The sequence below is a fragment of the Cotesia typhae genome, unplaced genomic scaffold (assembly GCF_013202065.1).
Source record: "Cotesia typhae breed Kobodo isofemale line unplaced genomic scaffold, CoteBio_Ctyphae contig_23, whole genome shotgun sequence".
Classification (NCBI taxonomy): Eukaryota; Metazoa; Arthropoda; class Insecta; order Hymenoptera; family Braconidae; genus Cotesia; species Cotesia typhae.
Genome location: NW_027423729.1, coordinates 1,990,607 through 2,018,063, shown reverse-complemented (window position 1 = coordinate 2,018,063; position 27,457 = coordinate 1,990,607). Strand labels below are relative to the sequence as shown.

The following is a 27,457-nucleotide window of genomic DNA, read 5'->3' as shown; positions in this document are numbered from 1 at the left end:
CCTTTGAATTTCAAACTGCCCGTGATGCAGGTCGTTAACTCAACTTTCATGATTTATACGTTTATGTAGTTAGTAAAACCGAGATATTCAATTTTAAATAAAATGTATAAATTATGTAAAATCTTGAATATATTATTCTACATTTCATAAAAGCTTTTATAAATATTTCGATAGTTTTATTTTTTTATGACTTTAAAAGTTTTTTTTTCCTTAAATAAATGCTAACTTTCAAAAATTAAAAATTCATCGAGTTGTCTTGTTGTATTTCACATTTTAAAACTTTGTAAATAATTTAATTTGACTCTAATATTATTTATAATAGAATATATTCTGATTGAAATTTTAATTATTCGGGCTTGTATTTAAGATAAATTTTACATTCAGCAATTGAAATTTAAACGTTACAAATTTGACTACTGCACTCATTAAATTAATTTGTAATTTTATTTGAAACGAGAAAAAGTTAATTATAAATGTTGATACTATATCAAAATAAAATTAGAGTTTATTATTTTATGCGTCATCATCACTCATGATTTATTAATCTCTCCTTAATTCCAAATTTCATGTCTGTTTATAAATTCTACACAGGAATAAATTTAAAAAAAATTTTTTAATGCATCAAAATAAATTTTTAAAAAATATTAAGCTTTGGTTTGAAGCAAATATTTTATTTTGTCTACTACTACTTAATTATCACAAAAATCTCTTCAATATATTTTCTTACATAAAATTTCAAACGTTTTCCTTGACCCTAAAATCCATTTTATAAAAGAATAATTTAATAAAAATTTACAGATTTAAAAACATCTGACACACATTTCTTCCTAAAACGACACCTGCACACATTCACTTTATTTCGATAAAGAGATACTAAACTTTTTCCAACACAAATACATAGAAACATCACCAATGGGACTTGTTCAAAAGTCAGAGCTTTAATGCTCGTCCAGGACTTTCTTCTTTCCAGTTTGCTCCTTTCGTTCCGCAAATCCCACCAGAATTATGTCAACCAAAAGTATCTTATTTTCTGAGCTAAATTAAATTTCATATTCCATCTGCGTTTAAAATAACAATAATTTAACTTTACATGAGGGATGAACGTCTTGTATTAAAAGAAGTTGAAAAATCTCTCATTTTTAATTTAAATCCCGATTTTCAAAAATACAATTATATTCACCAATTAATCTCAACTTACTTATTAAAGTACAATGTATTGATCAAATATTTTTACTCGAGAGTAAAAAGCTACAGTCGATAGGGTGATGAATTTTTCAATTTTCGGTCTGCATCGTTAAAATGAGACAAATTGGATGGTATTAAATTATCTAAAAAATAAGCCACAAGTTTACTTATTTAATTAATTGATTAATTAATTTTAATTATAATTCTAATTCGGTCGTTTCAACTTACATCTTTCTCGTCTTTGTAGTTTTAATTTTCAATTAATTACTGTTTAGTTCTATTTCTGAATAATATCCAGCTACCTTTCCCTTTTTCGTTTGTTGGGTGATAGAAATCTCGATCACAACAAAGTGATAACGCCACACGACTCACTGACGATCATTAACAAAGTTAGGACACTGAAAAAAATAACCAGAAGTTAAATAAATTGACCTTTAAATTTTTATCAGTTATTTAAATCATCAACAAAACTTTTAAAGAGTAAATTAACTTTGTACCAGGAGTTTAATTCATTGTTTAAGAGTGTAAGTAAATCCAAGTGCATCATTAAGACGCGAAAATTACTTTTATGTTGCTTTTAATGATAAAAATCACTTTTGAGCGACACGCGATGTTTTTGATAAATCGGACAGGTCAAATGAGCTAAGAAAATAAGGGGAAGTTTTATATTTTAAATGTTAACTCAAAATTGATGAGGCTTGAAGTTATTTCATAAATTATGTTTATAAAATACTTTCTTGGTTCTGAGATTTTTTTTATCTAAGCCCAAATTATCTCACATAACAATCTTTATTTTTTTGAGACCGAAAGATAAATTTATTACTATCACGAAAACTCCATTAAAAGTAATTATTATGAACTACGACTTGAGCAGGATTTTTAAAATAAAAATGACTCATTTATTTGGTATAAATAATTAAATATTAATAAAAGTAAATTTAGTACGAAAGAAAGTAAGATACAAATGCTAGATGGGCTTATAAATTTTTTATTCATTGATATGCGTGAAATAAATAAAGTTTACTAACTGTTGGGGATTTGCAGTAATCGGGAAAAAGTTTACTTAGAGAAGTGGGGATAAACTTTAAGAAGATGTGGAGGATTTAAAGTTACTGAAAACTCGATTAAAAATCAACACTAAGTGATAAATTGTTCGGAAAAGTAAATAATAATTTAATAAATAAGAAACATAGTTACATTTATTTGAAAATTGTTCAAGTCGTAATTATTTACGTTGAAGAATAATTGTCAAGACAAAAAATTTTTGAAACAAATAAAATTTGTTTAAATCAAAATACTTTATTAGCTTAAAAACTTTTCTAATTGATTCACAATTATTTAACTCTTGAAAGTGATTTTCTGGGTTTAACAGTCTTGCTTTTAAATCACATTACATTTTTTTTTCACTGTACTGATTAATTATGTTACAAAGTTGTTTAATTTAATTCCGAAAGTTTATTTTCTCAATAATTATGATAATTCTTCTTTTATACTGTCATTTTCTTTCGAAAAAAATTATGAGATTTTTAGTAGAATAAAATTTTTTAAAATTGAAAATTTTTAATTCTTCTATCGAAAAAATTTGTGTTAAAATTTTTATATTAAATATTTAATATTTTTCTGTGTTAATTTAATTTTTTGAAAAATTACTTTTTTATTATAATATAATAATATAATATTATATTATTTTAATATAATATCGAAATTAATTTTCGACTCCAATAATGATAAAATAAATGTATTCTTCAAATAATAACAATTATCAGTATTTATTACAACAAAAATAAATATTGTCATTTCATGGTTAAACTAATTATCACACTGTGTAATCTCAAAAATTAATTACAAATTGATCTCAATTTTATGTAATAGATTAATCCTCATCGTAACAAACATGTTTGATCAATATTAAATTTTGGCAAAGCCGTATAATATTCAAGTTTAATTACAAATTTGATATTTAATAACAAAACAAGCGAGTGGGGAAAAAAATTTCCAACTATAAGTACAGATTACGAATAATTTATTTTCATTGTAACTCGGATGTATTACAGTAAATTAGAGACTGCGAAATCACAAACGGCACGTCAAAGTCCCACCCGATTACTTGGGTCACGCTCAAAGGGGATCAACTAACAACTTTTAGAGTCTGCTTATTTATTTTTTTTTTTTTTAATGTTACTTATATCCGTTGAATATTTATGAGTGTGTTTGAATGTGTGTGCAAAAACTTTAAAACACTATTTATATGTATATACAAACCAAGGTACAGTGGCATACCAGTTGGTTTGATTGATACGCGAATTGCGTGGTGCCTGCGAAAAGGTTTGCCGTATACTAAACCCCGTAAATCTCACGTAAGAACACATGACAAGCTATCACCAAAGAAGACAGCCGATTCATGATGATAGTTAATGCGATAGTATTAACTGACACATAAATAGATTGTCTTTGTTTTTTGTAAATACCTAATCAAAATTTTTGCATCGAATTTTTGTAAAAAAATTTTGTGAATTTATATAAAATTCTTATTTTGAGACATTTAGCTCTATAATAAATTTAGCATTCGATTATCTTAATTTTTTCTCAAAACAGTGGAAAAAAAATTTAATGAATTTTTTTTTTTGCTTCAAATGCAGATTTTTTTAACTAACTTTCACATGAATATTTTTTTCTCAAAAATTCTATAATAGAAAAATTATTTTGATTCTTAATCATCGGATTAATAAGGAGTATAAATAAGCCAGATCTATCTTCATTTTCTTAAAGAATGTTTCAAATTCATACAAAAATTCAAACTTTCTTAAATTATGCAACAAACTTTCAAGTGCAAACTGAAAAGTTAAAATAGTTTCATTGCACGAAGATTATTTGTTAAATCAATTCAAACGCATTTAATAATGTCGATTATTTTATATTGTATTATCTACAACAAACTTCTGGCATAGTGTATCAGGATACAAAGTTTATCACACATGAAACTCTAGCAACCTGTTATGAGTTCGGATATTCCATAAGAACAATACCATGAACTTGAAACTCGAACTTCTTAGATGTTAGGTTACTTGGAAGTTTGATCGTTGACGACCAATCTTAATCGCTTAACCGCTCTCACGTGGTAAGTTCCGCTTTGTTTTGGTATTTGGTTGTCACACAGTGACAAATCGTTGTATACTCGATACTTTTTTCAAGCCTGAGGAATTCCCAAGTCATTCTGTTCTCCTTCTGTTTTCTGCTCTATCACTAATTTAATTCTCAGGATAAATAATTAACATGTTAAATTTGTAAATGAGGAAGTCGATTGATTTAGTGATTTAAGTTAAATTGATTTTTATTATTTAAAAAAAAAAAAAAACATTGATTAATTTGAAAAATTTGGAGTCTAAGGAGATTGTTTCGTTCTACTTTTTAAGTTTAAAAATAAAACTTTTTTTTAAACTTGCATCCCGACTTAATTTGGCTATTAAATAAGAGATAAATTAGATAAATTAATAGCACAAATTATATTTATTAGAGGTACTTGAAGCTTAGATTTTCCGAAGATTGACCATAAAATTATTTAGTATCACGTCAATGATTGATTGATCGTTAAAATTTCAGAATTTCCAAGCTTATTACTTGGGACTAACAGCTTGAAGATTTAAGTTTAATTGCTCATTATTCCCATAGAATTTATGATCGTCGATCAATCTTTTGTATGGAATAAATTTGTATTTTTTAAATAAAATTTGTTCAAAAATCCTGTGAGGGTTTATTTGTTTAAAAATAAACAATCTGAAATATAAATTATTATTAAAATAAAATACATCTGTTTAAGCTGTGTGTATAATAAAAATAAAAAATCAATCCAATCCGCAAATTCACGATTCAGCATTCTGTAAATAAATATGATATAAATGCGTAAATTTTCCATAGTTAAATGTAGACGAAAAAAATTGCAATCAGTGGAATAGAGGTATGATATTGTGAAAGTTGAGGTGAAAATAATATTCATATGTGTGTGTTTGAGAGTGTAATGTATATATGTATAAATTTTTTAAATGAAACTAAAAATAAACACTGGCAAAGAGATAAACAAAATATAATAAAATTGTATATTAAAGTAGAAAAAGTCACGCTCTCGATTTTCACAACGGAAGCCCAAATAAAAATAAAATTCTCGCGCTGCCGGACGTCACATCCAGACACGGGTTTTGCCAGAACATTGGTCTCGTGCCGGAAAGTGTGGATTTGATTAACGGGAGCAGTTATTGGAACTGGAGTTGTCATCAGTGGGTGCATTCTATATATCTTACTCTGCTATACACCCCTAAACTATTAATGCCTAAAAGTTCAAAATAATCATTCGTTTTTATTTTTATTTTTTATCATAAAATTCTACTTCTTTCTTTTTATTACATTTTTTTCCGTTATTATTATCGAAATAAATTAATCGAATATTTAAAAACTAATTTTTTATTTCAATAATAAAATTAATTTATAATAATTATTAACTTAGAATTTATCACTAAAAATTTCACTTGAGTGTAAATTCCGAGAATAAATCACGCCATAACTTAAAAAAATATTTGATACAAAATGGAATGGAATTAAAAATATAATAAATTTATTCAAATTCTTAGATAGTTATAAAATATTTTTGTGTCTTCTTAAATTGCTTCCAAGTGCGATATTCCCTTATCATATAGATATATATATATATATATATATATATATATATATATATATATATATATATATATATATATATATATATATATATATATATATATATATATATTCGATAAAATGACATCGTACGTCCCGTTCTATCTTATAAAAGCTTCGAGACCGCATTCTCACCATTTCACCGACATTAATTTGCGAGACGAATCACCGTGAAAGTTATGCATGAATTTTCCGGGCGTACTCGCGGCGTGACGCCGTCGAAAGAGCGTCACGAACTCTCGTTGCTCCACATAAATCTCCCAAAACCCACAAGTCCTAGTCCTAGTGCTAGTACTAGTGCCGTACTACTACCATCAGTATAAGTACGAGTATAGTAAAAGTAGTAAGAGGAAAAAGAACGCCCTGCGAATCGTAGGTTGAGTGCCGAGTTAAAAATAAAAGAAAAATTAAAAAGAATGAAAAATTTTAACGACCCAAAATGACTAAAAAATTAAAGTGTCACAGAGATGGGGAAAACAAAAACTTATGGCTAACTTTAACCGGAAATTTTTACCATTGCTTGAAAATTTGAGATCAGTTTTGATGTTTTTGAAATATTAGTAGTTTAAAATTTTTGGAATCTTTAAAAAATCTTCAATTGATAGATGAATTGAAAAAAAAAATTATAAATAAAAAAATCCATACATAATCTTACTATTTTATTTTTTTATCAATTAACTATCAAGAATCGCAGATATTAATGTACAAATATTAGCCAACACTTTCATACTTTTGTATGGACATATTTTTTTAACATTTAACAATTTGTAAACAAACAGCTTCTCTTTTTTACATAACAATTATCAATGCATGGTAAAAAAGAGAAAAATAAGTTTCCAAAAAGCCGAAAAACGTGATCAGACTCACACATGGATTTTCTTGAAAAAGAACCAAACGTTAATGCCAATTATACCTTCAAAATCGTAAGCAATAATAACTCATATAATTGTATCATTTTTTCATAAGTGAGTTGATGTGAACAATATATCGTAGAGGCAACTTGGATTTAATTCTCGAAGCGATGAATCGTCGTGTGGAGTAAAAGTCGACAGGCCGAGAAATTTAAATTTTATGGACCGTTAAAAAACCGCTTGTTGTCTTTCTCTTCAGTTCTTCTCGGCTACCTTTATTTTTATTATTTATTTTGTATTTTACTTTCCGCAATCCACAAACTAACTGGTTTTATTGGGTGGGTGAAAAATGACCGATAAACTATCATCGGGGAGTGAATAGGAGTCGCAAATCGGAAATCGCGGCTCCGGTTTTTACATTTTTAAAAAATTTTTCGTTACACCGTTGTCGTTATTTTTTATATTCATTTCCCGTGTGTCTATTCAAACGGCTCGACAAACTTTTGAATAATTATCGGTTATTCTGATACCAATATATATTTATTGAGGTTCCTGTATTGAAGCTAGGCAACCAGAAAATTGAAATCAGTTCGATTATGTAGTTACCCATACATGTTATATTCCTACGTATGCATTTACATAATATATGTATGTATGTGTATAGTAACTACCTCTCGTTTAAATCCATGATCTCACTTCTATTACTCTGTGTACTTTACCACCCTCAGGCTTTCTCCCACTCTACTTTTCCCTTTCTCGTCTCGTTGATCCTTCCATGATGTTAACCGCGAGGAGTTGCCGAGTGATTGAATGCGCGGTAAATTGAGGAAAACCCACACCACTGACAACAAACTTGCTAAAGATAGCAGATAAAAATTTAACCCACTTTTTTATCTTTTATTTTTAAACTTTAAATTCTAGCAGTGTCACTGAGCCGCTTGTTGATCCTGTCGCTGCAGTCAACTGTAACTATCGATCCGTCATATTATATTCTACTCATACAGCGCACAGCTTTACCTGAATTTATGTCAAGTTAATAATTATTCGAATTAGTTCTCTCCACATTGTCGCATTAATCAATGATTATTTTGCCACAGAGTGTTACATGCTGCCAATTGTCTTTCAATCATACATTATTATCGATTATTCTATTTTTCAAAATTTATATTTTGTACTTATCCTTGATAAGTCTAGTGTATTTATCAGTAAGTATTAATGAGATTCAATTGACAATAATTTATTAATTAATCTGTCATCGTTTAAATAAATTTTATCTCTAAAAATATAAATAGAATTTTTTTGATGCAAAAATAACATTAAGTGATATGTATAGAGAAATGCTTATGTCAGTTACTTAAAAATGTATGTAATTTAAAAAATATATGAACACTACGACTGGTTAAATACGTCCGTAAAAAACGATGCCATATTTTATGCAAGTTACATTTTATTCTTAACACTTTATCATATCAAAGTGATAATGATTGTCATTAATTTCAAGTAAAATTGTGTAGCTTAAATGAATTAAGATTATTGCGGATTTTTCATTATTTTAATTTCATATTAGGCCTATTTTCGTATTATAAATTTTTTTTCACGGTCTTCAATCGGAAAAAAATGAAACAACTCGTTCGAAAAATCGATTTAATTGAATGCACCTACAGAAACAATCCTCTCTTAAAAACAGGGTCTTAGTTTCATCCCCGGGTATTTAAATAAATAAATTTGAGTGAAAAAAACGGGGATTTGGATATCACGTGGCGCTCGTTGAAGTCTTAGATACATATCGAGTGTAGGTGGACTTAAATTTGTGTCGGATTTTATAGTAATCTTCTTTTTCCAATTCTTTTGTTTAAAACGTTCCAATAGCTGATGTAAGTTTAACTCCTCTCACTCCTCCTCTTTCTCCTCTTTATCGTGAATTTTTAAGTCGAAACATGTCTTGAATATACAATAAAATTTTCTCGTAGATTTGGGCTCAGCCCAAATTCCTCAGACTCTAAACTGCTGGCTCTGCAACTGCTGAACGATATATCTATATATTTTTTCTTTTTCCTATCGTAGCACAACGTAGCACTGTTTTCATAGCTCTTTCACTCTCGTCTACATTTTTCGAGAATCGTCAAGCACGTTCAACGGTTCTTTCTTATTTTCCATCTTGTGGAGCTACAAGCTACCACCACTACCGCGACTATCATCAGACTATCACTATTACTACATACTACATACTACTGCTATACCGTAAGACTGTACTACAACCTCCATTCTCCAGTCTGGAGCCTCCAGCCTCCAGCCTCCAGCTTATAGCCTCCAGCCTTCAGTCTCCCTTACCTTTACTCTCACCACTTTGTCAAGTGCCTCGTTTCCAGTTTGGCTCCTGCATCACTTCAACTTTTGTGCTGCTGTACAATTGAAGAAGCTTGTTCGACAACCTACGCCTTCTCGTCTTTCTCTCTTTTCTCTTTCTTATTTTTACTTTTATTTAACTCTCACAGTGGTTGTTTCGCTTTGTCATTGACATCACGTGAATTCACCACTAGTTGTTATGGAAAAAAAAAAAAAAAAATAAATAAAAAATAAAAAAAAAACAACCCCGACTTTTTTAATTCTACGAGACTGAGATACTTGGAGATTCAATGAAGTTGTAAACCACAGCTGTGTGAATTGAGTGTCAGTGTTTTGAGGGTGAATGAACATAAAAACGTTCCATACATTTTTTATAACTTTATAATTAAGTTAATTATCACTGTTTGCTTAAATTAATACAATTATTAAATCTTATGCATTTATTTTTCTGCTCGTTATCACTCGGGTCGAGCTGGGTGCATGATGTGATGAAGAAACTCAGGATTTAGAGAGGACAAAATTTTAAAATGTCTGAAAATATATAAAAGCCCCGGAATAAAAGGAAATTAAATGATTTAGTTTTATATAAGAGAGTAGAGACAAAAATGAGGACATTCTGGAAATTAGTATTTTTTTTTGCCTGTAAATAAAGACGTTCTTTATTGTTTTTTATGCATTCATTCCAGCAAAATAGGGTTAACTTTTTGCTGTATTTAAACAAAATATTCTGAATAATTTTTTTGTTTAATTGGATTGATGACGATTCCATAAACAAATTATTTTTCCAATTAATCTGAAGTGGAGAAAAAAGATTTCTAAGTTTAATTTCAAGCCCGATAGAAGGTATTCTACTTATTTAATTGATACCCTTTCGGTGTGTTTGCTTTCTAATCCTTTTTAAGTAGAAAAAAAAAAATTGTGGAGCCAATTAATTTGAAAAACACAAATGTAAGCGTGGTAATTAAATTTACAAAAAATAATAAGATCAACTTACGGAATATAGTAAATGGTTATTGTGGGTGAACTTTTGACCGACTTACGAAATTAATTAATCTCAAAACAATTAGATGTAATGCATTATTAATGACAGACAGAAAATTTCATTTAATGAAAGTTGTTTTATTTTTCTCACTTGCTTCTTATCCTTCTTACATTTCTCCTTTCTTTGTTTTATTGTTCATATGGTTTCAGATATAATGCTTTTGTGTAATTAAAAAAATGTTTTTTATGTGCAGTTATAAAAAGTTATTTATCGAAAGTACTGAAATAATAAGCGGTAAGTAATGTACCAGACTAACATCATTCTATGGAAGACTTTGTATTGCTTTCAAAGGACAAAATAAAGGGAAAGTCATAACTTTTAGAACATTGCTCGAGGATTTTCTGAATATTGCACTATTCTCAGGTTTATGTTCATTTAAAAACAGAACATTGAGAGATTTATCTGCACGTTAATTAATATGAGCACTTGTATTCACTTCATACTATTTATTATTATTATTATTTTTTTTTAAATCTGTAATGTAGTATCGGGAATGTCGTGGTATGCATGTGTATAAGTGTTTTTCTCTTTTTTTTTCTTCTTCTCTCAGCCTTATATTTTTTTTAGTTAAAGTATTTTATTTTATTTTAGACTTAGAGTTTTGAAAATAAGACCCTGCGATGCTAGAGTAATAAAACCCAGGTCATGTTTTTGACGCTCAAGATTTTTGTAAATTGTTTAATCCTTCACCATCTGTCGTTTTATTACTCTTGCAATTAGTGTGTAAGTTAGATAAGGATGGGCGATGGTCCCAGAAGGGACAAGTTTGGGTCTCGACCTTTGAAAAAAGGAAAAATAAGATAGTTCCTAAGTCCTAACTCACGCGGATAGTTGTATGAAGAAAATCATCTCTTGTAACAATTATATTTTAAATAAAACTTAATATTACCGAATTACTGTTAACCTTACTATATATACCCGATATTACAGTAATATTAATTTTTTATTGATAATTTTAATTACGATGTTTCGGCGAACAATTTCTCCTTATTTGGCAATTTATTTAATTTAACATTGAAAGTTAAAATGAAAATTCACTATACAATATATAAAAAAACCTTGAAAAAATATTGGTATCAAAATTATTAATGAAAATACCACAAATTTAAAAATTAAGATGGCTTTAATATTGGAAAATCAATTAAACTTACCAATTTCGCACACAACAATAATCATTATTAATTATAATCATAAAAAAATGTAATTTATCAGGATCGTTGAAGTAAGACCTAGTTATGAAAGAAAATAATAATAAAAACTCTCTCGAACGAGGACCTACTTTTGAAAATATCGACTGTCGTATCTCTTAAAGGCTCTGCTGTCTCAATTCTATACGGATGTGCTAGAGATTCCGGATCGAATCCCCATGTTAGCTTCAAGATTCAAATTGGCTTGAGTTCACGTCCCGAGAGAAAAACCGACCGGGTGAGATGCAGCTTGGGGTAACTTCGAGAGCTTTTCTTCTTACTTTGTTTGTATAACTATACTGTGCAGATTTATTTTTTTATTACTTATTTTGTTTCCGTACATCTTTCGATCATCCTATCGTCTTGTGTATACAACGGATAACACCTACTTTAAGTAGTTGTAAGTGGATTTTGTAAATATTTTGTTATGCTCACTAAATAATTGAATGTTGTTTTAAATAAGTTTCTTGAAGTAAATTATTTAAAACCAAATAATGAATTAATATTTCACTATTGATTACAAGTATTGTATAAGTTGAATTGATTGACCTTCAGAAGTTGAGAGCTCCGCGTTTTAAGGTGTGCAGAAATTACTATTTTACACTTTGGACTTTTATTCTTCTAGCTCGTTTGATTGATGAGATTTTTCTCGAGTTCGACTTGAAATTTTTTAGTTATTGGCGAAGTATTTTTTAAAAATGATTCCTTTTGAATAAATTTATCTTTAAAAAGCTCCCAGAGTGAAGAGTTAAGTTACTGTCATCTCATTTGTCTTGTTAGATGATAAAAAATCGGTATCTGCCGAAGGAATCGTTAAAAATCACCATAAGTCTTATTCGATTATTTTCAACACGTATAACAAGATTTATTGCCAGTCGTTGCTGATCGATTGCCATTTGTAACAACTTTTTGTTAATTTTTATCATTGTACACTTAATACTTAAACACCAACGTTGTGAATGAGAAAAGATTTTTTATCAAGATCTTTTTTTTTATTTCTCTATTGAAAAAAAAAAAAAAAAATGAATTATTTATTATTCCTACGAGACATTTCCGACAGATTTGTATTTATTATTATTGAAAAATTATAAGGTTAAAAGATTTACTTTCAATCTTTCTTTCCTTTTCGCCTTAAGTCAACACAATGATGTTAAAAATCTTCCGGTAAGGGAGTGCGATTCAGAAGGGTGAAAGTTTAAACGCTGACTCAGTAACAACTTTTTGAGTAGCGTGACTGAATCATTTTATTCCTTTTATCCTTTATCTAACATTTGAAATATTTATAAAAATGTTTATAAGACTTCAAATGTTATAGCCATAACTTATAACTGTGATGTACAACTTTTGGACTTATAAAAAAGTTTAAATAATTCAATTACATTTTATGAAATTTCTACCTTTGAAAGAAAAAAAAAAAATCTTTATTTTCTTGTGTTTGTAATTTGATACTGGATGAAGATCGCTTGATCATTTATTTTTGAGAAAAGTTAAGTTTCTTTACAGGTACTTAAGAGATAATTAACAAACTTACTTCATCTATTACATCAAAGAATTAAAAGTAATAAATAATAATAATCTGCTTGAGTTCTATGTAAAAAAAATATATTGTTTTGAACATTTTTAATAAAAAATTTAAAGAATTGAAAAAAATATATTTTATTGAAAAAAATTTTGGTCGTAAAAATATTCTTGATTGCAATTTACATTTTCAAAACAATAAATGATCATACAAAATATTTTTAAAGCAATAATTCATATTTTAAGTCGAAATAAAAAGATAAAAAAAATAAAAACATCATCGATTCTTTAAAAATAATACAATAAAAATAAAAGAGAGTTATTTTTCAGACTGTCTATTAACTATTGTAGAAGTCCATCAACTCAGTATAAATAATCGACGTAGGATATTTTTACACGGGCTTTCTGTCATAAAATATTTATGTGCTGGTGATATTTTTACTGGGATATTATTTGCAGATATATTAATTACGAGGGATTTATGACTGGTCACCTGAAATTACATGTCTGGTTTAAATGTTTACCTTCGATTTATAGACTGCTATAATAGATCGCATGGATGTATTTTATTAATTCTGATGGTCAATTAACTTCATTAAAGACGTTTATTATAGTCTTATATTGAAATAACGATTTATTTTAGCTTAGAAAATTTTATGCTTGGTTACAAACGAGTAAATAAAATTCTTTCAATATTATAACGGCACATTAATATCAATAAACTTGAAAATGTCAGACTTACAATGATAAAAAAAAATAAAGAGCCCTCTTATAGGCCTTGCACTCGCGCAACGTGGATTAAAGGATCAACTAAAATTTTTCTACGGATAAATACACGGAAAAAAGAACACTTGAATTATTACAGTTTCACAATGTAGCGTGGCGCTTCTAACTCAAAACTTGGAGAATTACAGTTTCAAATAATGATTTTTACACGATCTTTTAAACTTACAGTTCAATCTTTAAAAGTTACAGTATCAAATAATAATTTGTAAACGATCTTTAAAACTAACAGTTCAATCTTTAAAAGTTACAGTTTCAAAATCTAACTTTTAAAGATCGTGTAAAAATTATTATTTGAAACTGTAATTCTTCAAGTTTTGAGTTAGAAGCGCCTCGCTACATTATGAAACTGTAATAATTCAAGTGTTCTTTTTTTCGTGTAGACATGTTTATAAATTTATTAAATATTAATATTAAAAAAACAGAAAAAAATAAAATTGTTTATTCACGGCCACTGATTTTTTATTGAATAACTATGCTTGACTTAAAAAAATCAATTTATTTAATTTCCAATGAAAAAAAATTCTTCCTATTCGACGAAATATTCTGGCACAATGAGCGTGAGAGACAATTTGATGTGATGGAAATTAAAAAATTTATTTAGAGCCATTAAATTTAATTGACCAATCGTAGCATTGCTAATGCCGCGTCACGAGAATCGCTAAATAATATATTATAGTATAAAATAATATAAATAAATAATAAATAAACAGTGGATGAAATTGAATGAAAGAAAAATAACCAGTAAGCGAGATTAATTTGCCACACGGTAAATTAACTTTTAATAATATTTTTATCGATGAAATTGTTCGACAAAGTTAATTAGTAGCTTTACTTGCAGCAATATAATGTGTTTGATTTTTTAATTAAATAATAATAATATTATTGAAAATAAAATAAAACATATCTCATTGGGTACGAGGCATGATACGTTAAAAGTAACTTTAACGAGATTCTCGTCTGCGCACTTTCCCGCACGGCTAGCCTTCGACTAAATCATTCGACATGTAATTACGGCCCTGCCAGAGAGACCAAGTAGTGCTAACTATACTCTGCATATATATATATATATATATATATATATATATATATATATATATATATATATATATATATATATATATATTGAATATACATAGAGAAAGAGAGAGAAAAGTACATAGAATAGTAACCACGGTTAAATGGCAACGAAAGTTCAAGCTCACAAAATTCGATTAGAGACTCTCGAGCTTTCGATAAAGCTCGATCGACTACTCGATAAAACTTAATTTTGGTTCTCGCGACTCGGATACACTGTGATCGTAATTTATCGACTCGTTTCCACGCGCTGGTGCGTTCTATTGGATTCAAACTTGAGTTTGGTTCAAGTTTTTTTATTTTTTTTTTTTTTTTTTTTTTTTTTTTTTTTTTTAAGAAGACAAAATTAGTTCTCGATTGCGTTGAGATAGGAACAGCGAATCGCCTTGGGTGTTTGTAAGCCTCAATATATTTAAAATGTAATTTTTTTTTTCATATCTAGTAGAACAACAATAAAATAAGAAAAGGAGAAAATTGTAGTAGTCAAAAGACCAGTGTCTTCCGGCGACTTAAAACTCTCAAAGAACCTAAAGAGAATTTTATAGGATGAAGTAGCTTGTACACAACTCTTTCAGGACTTTGAAGTGATTCACTAGGTAACGACACTGTACTACATTCATTTAACCGTTAAATAATGTAGCTTATTATAAAAGTATGTGAAATTTTTTCCGGTCACATTTTGTTGTTCGTAATTCTTCTGCTCTGAGTACAATTTATATATTGAAAATCGTTAGTGGGAAATCGATGTCTTTTTTAGAATAAGAATGGGTGGGGTTAACAATGATGATAATAATAAGTAAATGTATGGAATGATTTTAGAATAAATAGACTCGTTGGACGTCAACCGAGTTGGTGAAAGAACTGAGAAAACTTTTTCAGCGGAACATGATGTTGTAAAGTCGGTGGCGAACTGAGTTGTGAGGATTTCAACTTTTCAAAACGTCTATCCGTCAGCAAGTTTAACTTTCAAAAGCGTTACTTGCATTTTTTGTTTTTTTTTTACTTAACTCGGCTGTTTTTTTTTTTTTTTTTCGCCTGCGTAGTTCAAGTGGCGTGTTTTAATAAAAGCTTATAAGATTATTTTGATATCACAGATAATAAAATAAATATTAATATAAAACCCATAAAGAAATTTTCTGATATAGACTGTATTCATAAATGGCTGTACCAAAAATTTTTTTCACACTACTGCATCTTTTACTTTACAATTATTAATTACTTTTAATTGACAAATAAAGTTGACAGTAAAATTCCTTAAAAACAAAATTTAAATTTCGAGGTCCGCTGAGTAATTTTATTAGCCGGTAAGAAGTTTTTTGTTTAAGGGAAAAATAAATGAGAGAAGAAGGAAAAAAGTAATTAAGTGGAAGCGGAAGGTGGCAAATAGGCAAGGGTGCGTGCATAAGTGTGTCTAGAGTAAAGCAACACGCGGGAAAAATAAAGTCTTGGTTTAACATAAGCTAAAGAAGGGGCTAGGCCGCGTTGGCGACAAATCGATCCGTGGTTCGCAATTAAAGTCGCTCTCTGGTGTGTCGCGTGTTGGCGCGATTCTTGTCTACCTTGTGATTGGTTCTATCGCACTCCAAGCTCATAGAGTCATGAGATTTTTTAACATTTTTACCTTTTTTATTTATTATTATAATTTTTTATACCGCGAGCTTTTTTATCTCAATACTCTTGAAGTATACTTATGAGCCTTTAGAAAATTGGACTTGCATTTTTCGCTATTAAATTTTTTAAAACCATGGTTTTCAATTTGAGACTTTATTACAAGTAAAACCATGAATTTTCACAATTTAAATGTTTCTTTGAGTAAAATGTCGTGCTAAATTTATTTATTCATGTTAGTGTGAACGGTATCGTTATTTTTGTGGTTCAAAAATTATTTTCGTGATGAGATTGAGCTGTAGTCTTGGAAAAATTTTGCTAGCGCTTTAATCATAAGTACAAAGAAGTCGGCATCCGTTTTCGATGTAAAATCATCCAATTTTATATTTCCACTCTAATTTCACCAACAATCTCCCATCACATTGACATTTTCGTGACTTCAGTGTTTCCTTTCTCCTTTTCATCTTCTATCAGACCCTGATCATTCAACAACTTGTCGTTTACATCCCCAAGATTAACGGCCGAAAAATCTAAACGTCTAAATAAATAAAGAGCTTGAGCGATTTTTCCATTCGTTTAATAGCCTCGGAAAAATAATCCTCTAGAGCGTAAAACGATCTGCTCACGGATCCTATTTGACTGAAACATCATAGTTGCCTATAAATTTATTATTTAAACAAATTTTTTGCGAAAAAGCGAAAGTACGCGTCAGAAGCGCTGTTCAAGTGAAACATGTCAATAATATGTCGGACAATGCTGTCATCTATCGTTTGCATTGTCGCTAAATTCAGGCAGTCGGACACACTTTCGGATTAATTGAAACTTTGAAGTGTCTGGCGAGACGTTGATCCCTATTCACGTTTCAAATTTCGAACAAATTGTCATTTGTTGATTTTCAAAGACATAGATATGAAACAAGTAAATGTATGTTTGTGACCGATACAAAAAGGGCATGCATGAAACGCCTGCACAAATTGACAATTCAGATTCATCAGCCTGGGTAGTTCATTGAAATAATTAAAATAAAATAAAACAACTATTACTTTTAATAACAAATGCCTCTACTCAATTCAATTTAATTTATACTTGTCAAATAACAAAAAACAATTTAGTACTCAGCAAATTTAATATAAAAATTTGGCGTGATATTTTCACAGCAAAATTGATTAATCAGGTAAATATATGATGTGGTAAAATTTATTGTAGATCGGTATATATTGATTATTGGAAGTAGATGAAAATTTTAATGGGTGGACATGATAAGCTGGCTATGCTGCAATTTTAACGGCGATAGAAGCATTTCCCGATTTATGTTCTCGTTCGTTGTCATCTCAACTACAGCAATGACTAGGGGCATTCTGTGGAGCGTAGCGAGAACCGAAAGCGAGGCCGAAATTGTCGTTAGAGCGTGCATACACGCATTAAGGATACAAGGGCAAAGAGAGAGAGAAAGAGGGGGGAGAGAGAGTTGAAGGATAAATGAGAGGATTTCGAGGGGACGAGGAACAGAGTTGGGAAGGCTGAACGCGTTTGGTAGTGAGCATTTTAGGATAAACCTGTTTCCATCCGATCGCTCGTGAACGTTAAATGGGGACAAGATGGGCTAGCGAACGAGCCGCGAAACTAGCGCGAGAGCATTCGATATTCGATCACGATTTGATGATGGAAACAGACAGAAGCCGAAGCCGGAGAGAGAGAAGCGTAAAACCACGCAACCTCTGCTGAGTGCTCGCATCTGAACAACTCTTGTCGTCGTAACATTCAACTCATGTGCCAGCTAGATTACGGAAAAAACTAAATAAATTCAACGAAAATAAATGAAATAGAAGGTTGGAAAAAAAAAAAGTAATGGAGCTGGACAATGCTACCAAAAAAATGTTAAATGTTAAAACAATCAACAAAAATGAGAAAACGAAAAATAGCGAACAAAAAGCTCTTCAAATGAAATTTTTATACGGCTTTTATGCGATGTTGGATTACGAAAAACCTACTGAAAAAATAAAAACGAAGTGAGATAGGTACTAAATAAAAAATAAAATCAAAGAGATAAAATAACTATTCATATTTTTGTAACAGCACTTTTGAAACCTCCAGTTTATCGACTGTTCGAATCAACACCCGAATAAAAAACAATTATATAAATATCAACTTGTAAAAGCGAGTTTAAAGTGTTTTCGGCTAGACCAAATTTACCTTATATGGGATGTTGGATGGTTTTTTTTTTTTTTTTTTTTTCAATTTTACTGTACAGTAGAATACACTAGATTAAAGTAATCCTTTGGATACTTCACGTTTTTGTTTTATTTTATTTTTTTTTTTTTTTCAATGCTTTATGCGGAAATTTGCTTTTAGCATTAATTTTTTCATACGATTATTAACTTCATATGAGCCATTTAGTTCTGAAAATACTGTTGGAATAATTGCTTGATTAAAAAAGATTTTTTTCTTGATATAAACCCATTGTTCTACTTCCTATTTAAATAACACGGAAAAAAAAAATTTTTTTTAATTAATTTTGAATTTCTACAACTTATTTCTGTCTTTTGTTTTTAAAGAATGACTCTAATACAATAAACCTATCGAATAAAATTCGAATTCAAATATAATTTTTTTTTTGGAACATATATGCGATTTCCAGACTAAGTTGACTAGCAAAATCGATTTGCAAGGGTGAAGGCTGTGCTATATGAAACGAGTTTCAATAGAGAAATATGATTTAGTTTTATCCTATATAAAAAAAAATTTTTATTGGAAACATTGACATTGTAGCATCCTTGGGAACAGACTAGACACCGAAAGAGGTTATATTTCCTTTTCTATATTATAGTATTACACTCGTTCCAGTTACAGTGTCTCGAAATAGCTTAAATCGAACGCTCATCTTGCCATCTATTTCTATATAAATTACTCTACATCCAATTCATTTGATCGATCGCAATAAGAAAACACTCTAAAATAACATTAGCCACTATTGTCCCAGAGCGAACGGAGATAAAAATACAGAAGCTATGAAATTTTTTATATTGTGAGATAAGATGACTTGCTTCTATCCGATGATGACGACTTTCGATTCCCGGAAGTAAAAATTAAAAAAGGCGATAACAAAATGGCACAAACCGTGTCGGAAAAAATGGTTGGATTTATTCTAAGTGGATTTGTCGGATTTCGGTTATTGACACTGTCAACACGGGGTAATAAATATACGAACAGAAGTAAAAGTGTCTTGTGAGCCGAGAAAATAGTCGCGGTGAGCCCAAAACTGAGAGCACAAACTCATGTTAAAACTATCGGTTTTCCCGTTTGACCTTTCTGAATGACATTTATATTCTTCTTCCCTTCCTTTTTTTTCCCTCACTCATCTTTTATTTTTTTTTTCTTTTCATCTTTGTTTTTATTACACCGCGTTTTTCCCTCTTGAGTTATTTTTTTTATTCCAAATCCTATCCACGGTGCAAACTTGTTTCCTCACCGACATTTACGATGAATCTTCAGTGTGTTGTCTCTTTCGCCGCCGATCCTTTATTATAAAGGGATCCCAAATGACGACCAAGTGCTCCGAAGTTAATGGTGCGATCAGTCAGATGCAATCGCTAAGATTTATTGAATGGACTTGGACTTACCCCATAGGAATTATTTTTTTTTAAGGAACCCACATGTTTCCGCAAGCAAAAAAATTTTTTCAACTTTTGGAATTATTCTCAGAGATTACTAACTAAGCCGTTAGTCAGGGAAAAAACTCCTGTTTTATTATCCTGACAAATTATTTTCATATTAATGCCCTCGTAAAATACTTACAAGATTACTCTGCAAGCTTCTTTCTTTTTTTCTACAAGCTTAAACTTTTAAATTTAAAACTACGTCAAATTTTCGCTTACAACTAAAAGTGACTATTTTTACTTTAACACAATTTTTTTTATCAATATTAATTTGAACTATAATCATTCTATTAAATTTATCATTCATTAGTTGGTCAATATAATGTTTTCACTTATATAATGGAATATAAATATAAAATTAATAAAAATTCTTTACGCGCAATATAAAATTTCTAAAGTCGAGAAGACCCACGCACAATTGATCACATTAGGCGTTTATAAATTCAACTAACGTATTTTATAAAGACCCTAGTTTTTTGAGGAGCTAAACACTATTTTCGGGCTGCGAATCTCAATTGAGCCATGCGATAAATCGTGAGTTAAATTATTTAAATGAATTTTCGATAAACTTTTTATTTGTATTTTCCTATTAAATTTTATCACAAAATATTTTCGCGAGTAATGTCAATATTATAAACGTCGAGGAAAAGATTTTTTATTTTTTTCTCTGTTTCTCAAGCTTGCAAAGTTCACAATTCCTTCAACCCTTCAGTTGTCGATTTTTAATTAAAATAAAAAAAAAAATTACTACCCTACAATAATTAAATATACTTTATCTAAAATTAAAATCAATTTGTCTAATTACAAATCAAATCTATTATAAAAATCGAAGCGTAAAAATTTACATGGTATGAAATAATGCAATAAATTAATATAATAGTGACAAAGTAATTGGATGTGGTATAAAAAAAAAGTTAATATGTATGGAAAAAAAAATCCATACCGAGAACGGTCTCAAGAGAGTAAAAGCACGCACGCTGTCATCTGGATTTTTACGACGTAGTATAGTGTAACGGAAGTCGATAAAAGAAGCTCTCGGTGCAGCAATTAATTACAAAACGTTCACTGCCGCAGGACTGGGCTATAAAGTATACCTTTACGCTACTTTGTGCGACCGACTGTAACTACTCGAGTGGATAGCACATACGTACCAGTAACATCCCACAATACGTATATACGAAATTTAGCTCCCAAATGGTTATTCTTGATGGATAGCATGCCTCTCATAAAAAATTATCTACATACATACTCCCATTCTACTGCACATTCACTTGTAACTGCCTACAGATCGATTTACTTTTAGTAAACACGGGGCAATATACATTTTTGGTTGAAAAAGGGTTACTCAATAAGTTATTCGATACTCCTGTGAAATTTTGTTTCGAAGTAATTGAACGAGATGTTTCAATCATAATTAACTATTAATTAAGTTAAATAAGAAAGGGACTTTGAAAGAAGTAGAAGAAAAGTTTTAAATTCCTGTAAAAATCTTTATTGACAGCCCCAATCGTAATTATTGCTTTTGTTATTTATGTAATAATGAATAAATTCTTAATGATATCGGAAATATTAAAAAAAAAAAATACAATTTTTAGATAATAAAATAACAATCGAAAAAATTAAATAAAAATTTATTTAATTTTGTTATTGTTCAAATTTTACAATAAAAAAAAATTTTTAATTTACGATTAAAAATTTTTCGATGAGATTAATTATGAATTGATATTTTTAAAATTACATAAGTTATAATTAAGATTACTATTTTACATTTATTTCTAACTAAAAAATCAACGAAAAATATCTTAAGAAATTCTTTCGAGTCAATTTTAGGCACAACAGACTTATTGCAAAAAATTTGTGACGTTTAAAGAAACCAAGAAAAATTTATTAACTCACATATTTTTTTATTTTATGTGACAAATAAATTCCTCAAATTTATTTTTTTGGTTAAAATGATATTTCTATAAATCAAGGTAATTTTTTAGTATTATTTTATTTTTGCGTTTAAAAAAAAACAAAACTTATAAAATGATGATTAAATTGTTGCAGGTCCAAACGTCAAGACTGCAGTGGCAATTCTCAATTGTCTATTTGCTCGGCAATTGTGTTTTGAAGACCCGTCTTGCAGTGCCATTCTAGAAATTATCCCTCGAGTCTGTGGCCCAGAACTCGGTGAGTATTCGTCATTCTCTACTATCCTTATACTATTATGATTATTATTATTACTATTTTGCTCTTGACAAGTTTTTAACTCATTCATATCGTACATAAACTTTTATACGCATACATATATTTTGGTAGTAAGTACAATTAGCGTTATTGTAAGTAATTTGAATAATGAAAAGAGGATTTCGTATGGTGTTCTTGGTTATATAAACAACTTTATTCATTTGTTAACTTTCTTGTCTGTAAACATTTTAATTATACACAACACCATGCAAAACATCCTCAAAATAAAAACTCAGTTTTTGTTTCGTCATTCAATATCATGCATCAGATTTTTCGTTCAAGACATAAATTATTTGAGAATGATAATTATGGCCGCTTAATTATTTTGAGTGAGTTTTTGTATGCAACAGAAACAAGGAAAACAGAAAAAGAAGATGATAGAGTTTTAAAAGTTTATTATCCGCGTCTACCACCACAGCCAGTAAAATAGACGGATAAGTGCATGCTGGGTATAATAGGAGGGACGAGGATAAAGATAACAGGTGGAATAAGGATGAGACAGAGAGCGTTATAGCGAGTATGAGCCTGTTGAAGTTCCTCGAAAACCCGATCGTAAAGTCTATGAGCGAGTTGATCATCGGATAAATTAATAAATCAAGTTAAAGAAAAGTTTCCTTTACGCTGCGTTCTGAATCGACAGCGTCACTCTATCTGGCTATTATTTTTCACTTAAATTTCCATGAATTTTATTGAATTGCTCTTCAGTTGAATGGTATATTTTCGTCACTTTGTTTTTCATCGATATTTTTTCTAAGATAAATTTCAATTTTCTTCTCTTTAAACATAAATTATACCATTTTTCAAGTGTATTAGCGGTAAAATGACCTGCTCCGTTTAATATATTTTATGAGATTAACATCTGACAATTTTATCTAAAGTAAAAATTGAATAAATAAAATCAGTAAATTTTAAATTGATGTTTCGGAAGTTGTAGAATTTTATTTTTTATTTTGAAGGGCGAGAAAAAATTTTTTTTTATTTTCAATAACATTTATAATTTAAGATTTAAAAGCCTTTAAAAGCTCGATGTCTCTAGCTATGTACTTGGAGCTTTTAAAACGCTTTTCTGATAACTAATAAAACGATTTTTTTAAAACGAAATTTCGACCAATTCTCGAAAGTTCCGAGAATTGGTTAAAATTAATATTTTTTTTTTTTAATACTATACTGCAATTTTTTTGGAACGCTTCGTTCGATTTTGATTTTGACGGTAATGAGGTAGCTTAAGGTATGCAATAGAAATTTAAAAAAGTTTACGAACTAAAGTTACACATATATAATATATATTTATAAGAGAAGGAGTCGAAAGGTGAATTACGGAGTGAACGATCGATCGTCATCGACGATAAGTTAAACGATCCGCGCAAGCCTGCCTGTTCGCCACACGAGCAGTATACAGAGAATTAAAATTAGGATCAGGATGAGAGCAGTAAACGTGGTTGGATTGGTATAGGAGTAGGAGCCATACGACGGTTCCTTGTCTTAGAGAAGGAGACGATTAAATTGGTATAATGCATAAAGTTGTGAAAGAGAAAAAGCGAGACACGTAAATCGGTAGTGAACGAGAACTCTCCCTTCCCACACTAGGGTAGCTTCCGGTTGACCTGTCTCGCCAAAAAAGCAGGGCATTCTCCCAAGAGAGAAAGAGTTCGCAACCCGACAGGGTCCAAGCTCTGTTCTGCAGCTGTGGGGAGAAAGGGCCAGAGTCGTTCGGAAACGAGCCGGAAACTTCAGGATCAATATTTGGATTCGGTGAAGCGAATGCAAACGCGGCAACACGAGAGAATTATAAAAAGAAAACTAAAATATAAACAACAGAATAAACTAAAGAAATGTTGGACAAAAAATAAAACATGTATAATACAACGCATAGAGGGACTGGAAAATGAGAGTTTCTATTTATACGAATCGATGTGAATTCAGTATTTATACATATATATGCTAAATGTGAAATCTGTAGTGAGTACCGGAATTCGTGGACAAGTCTGTAAACGTATTAGGAGAATCCGATTTACCATAACTTCCGTATTCACATCGAGAGCCCTGATGTTTCTCAGCGATACAGAACCCATTGTACCTGTTTGAGCATGTATGCAGTTTGTGAAAAATAGTAAACAAATGGATGGCGCAAAAACAATGAAAAATATAAGGATCTGCGGAAAGGGGAAGTTAAAATTAACGACGATTGGATTGGTAATTTCCATTTGCAGGTATTTGAGCTGAGCCTCGTAAGTCGATTTCTGACGGTTTTAAATTTAAATCAGCATAAGTCTCTTTTGAAATAAATGTAAGCATATTTTTTGATGAATTCACTTTATAAAATTAAAAGTTGAACGATTTTGGTGTTTTCTGTTGTGATTTATATGGTTATATTTTTTATACAAAATCACATACTCATTATTTCTTAAAATTTGTTGAAAATTAATTTTTAAGCACAAAATTTTTTAGAATTTAGAATGGCAAATTTTTTAATTTTTTTTTTTAAGTAAAAAGTTTGACATTTCCCTGAGGAAAAAATTTTTGATACTGTTTGATATGTCCACACGTGACTAAACACTGGAAAAAAAATCAATTTGATTCAAAAGAAAAATTCTGGAATCAAGAATAATCATTTTAAAGAGTTCTATTGTCTTGAATAAAGACGAAAAATAATTTAATCAAATTAAATTGAAAAAAATAAATAAAAAAGGCTTGTTCAGTATCACAGTAAATAAAATAGTAGTACTAGACTGGGCTGTGTGACTACTTGCGGGACTGCACTTACAAGCACTACTTGCTATTGATGATAGACCTCGATGTAAGCATGCTGCTTCCTGTACTGACCGGGACTAACAAGTACTTGTGGAAACGCCGATGGGAAAACGAGAGCTTTTTTGTGATACAATCACGCAGGATACGATAGAAAAAAGTGACTCGAGAGGGCCAAGTCGAATATCCCGTAGGAATATATGAGATTCTTTCGATTCCGACAGCGGTTCGTTTTATCTATTCTAAATGGTGAAACGAGCCAATGCTTATGTACCCCTTCCGGAGATGAGAAACGAAAAGAAACGATAGTTTTTATTTTATGCTATACTTTATACATTATTATTTGGAGTATTTTTTGTGAAGCTAGCTTTGAAGTTTATTATAAATAAAAACTCTGGATGAATATTTTATATCGGGTTTGAATTTTTATTTTTGTGGGCATTGAAATTTTTAATATTTAAGTGACTTACAGCCTTTAAAAAAAAAAAAAAATTGGATATAGAAAAGCTGCGAATTTAACCAAAATAATAACGTTCAAATAAAAAAGTTTTTACTTAATATTTTACATGTCAGTAAGAAATAATCTTCTTTTACTGTTCAATTTAATTCTACTACAAAATTTAATTTTTATTTTTTTATAAGACCGTTTAATCTCCGGTGCAAAATATTTTTATTTCAATGCGTAAACTTTTTAGTCTCATGGATGAAGTTTTAGATATTTCTCTTCATTTTACTCTTTTTCCAAAAAGGATGCGTTAAACTTAACATAAATAGAAAACAAAAAAAAATTTATTATGAAATATTTAAAATACATTTTATAAAGCCGTAGATTGACGAGAGTTTAAAAAAAAAACTTAGTAAATCTGAATGTGCATGTCTTGAGCATGTTATCCGTAAATTTATCTAAGCAGTTTAATTATAATAAAACAATTAGAAAATTTCACAAAATTTTTTTTACAATTTTTTAATGTTTGTTTAAATTTTCCCGCAAAAACTTATCAAAAATTACATATGTAGATATTAGGACATGTCAAAAAATTTTTTAAGGGGGATAGCCACTGTAAAATTTCGGAAAAAAAATTTTTTTTTTTTTTTTCATTAAACTGAAGTTTATATATTCAAAATTATGTATTTCAAATTTTATAGAAAAATTCCGAATAGTTTTCGAGTTATAGTCATTTTTATAAGAGCGCGTCGATTGACCGTTTTACGCGCGGCGCTTCGACGAAAACGTCGCCTGCTCGCTCCGTCTTTGATTCGTACGGGTTGGCGATTGTTTTCCCTCACGATTGTCAACCGTTACAATTATTTGACTTTTAACGTATATTTTTTCTTATTGTTGAGATACTGTACCTCATAGTTTAGTTGTTTTGTATGAATACACACTCGTTCTTTAATTTATTGAGTTTCTTAGTGTACTCGTTATTGTTTACTTACTTATTTTTTTTAAATCTTCTGATCTTTTTTTTTTGTTTATTTAACAAAAAAATTTGTTAAATAATGGATCGTAAACAAAGTAAAGTTATTAAAAACGAAAGAAAACTGCCAAACGACAGGAAAAATTTAATCGACCGCTCAACAGATATGAAACTGAAAAAATACTGGCTCTCAACGACGTGATAGTGCTTCCAAGAGGAAATTATCACAAAAATCTGATTGTACAATTGATTCGAGTATTAGCTACAAAATTATAAATTTTTTTCGATATTTAATTTACTAAGTGGCTGTGTATCGTGTAAAAAGTGTGGTGGTGATGTAAACTTTACTGAGACAAGTATTCGAGGATTAGGTTTTAAACTAGTTGTGAATTGCAAAAATGTGATCCAGTTTTGATAAATTCATGTCCACTCATCAAGAATGCGTATGAAATTAATCGCCGTTTCATCTTTGCAATGCGGATAATTAGTATTGGGTTATCTGGAGCTGAAAGATTTTGTGCTTTCATGGATTTACCACGACCAATGTTCCATAGCTTTTACGATCGTCTGGTCACACAAATCAGAAATGCAGCTAGAAACTGTTGTGATTTAGTGTTGAAAAAAGCTGCTAAAGAAGAAATCCAAGAAACCTGCAAGCATTTAAAATCCAATGACATTCCTGGAATTTCTGTCTCCGGTGACGGTAGTTGGAAGAAAAGAGGGTTTAAATCTTCATTTGGTATATCTTCTCTAATTGGTTACTTCACTGGCAAAATCGTAGATGTAAGTATGAAATCCAGTTATTGTAAGATGTGTGCGCTAATGAGCTCAAAAAAGGAACAGCTGAATACGATCAATTTATGCAAGACCATGCTCTAGACTGTCCAATAAACCATGAAAATTCTTCTGGACAAATGGAGGTAGATGGAATAAAAGAGATGTTTATGCGATCAGAGTTATTACATAACGTTAAGTATGTAAACTATATAGGTGATGGTGACACTAAAACGTATAAAAATATTTGTGATGCTAAACCGTATGGGGACATGGTGAAGATAAAAAAAAGGAATGTATTAATCACGTGCAAAAACGAATGGGCAGT

At 29.7% G+C, this 27,457-nt stretch overlaps 1 protein-coding gene across 1 annotated transcript in view; it reads left to right on the top strand.

The window, feature by feature from the left end:
- Gfrl (Glial cell line-derived neurotrophic family receptor-like) overlaps nucleotides 1-27,457 on the top strand; it is a 162,527-nt gene that overhangs the window by 38,507 nt on the left and 96,563 nt on the right. The window contains exon 2 of the mRNA XM_074239154.1: nucleotides 22,010-22,132. Within this exon, the coding sequence (XP_074095255.1) occupies nucleotides 22,010-22,132 (123 nt within the window). The remainder of the gene's footprint in view (nucleotides 1-22,009; nucleotides 22,133-27,457) is intronic.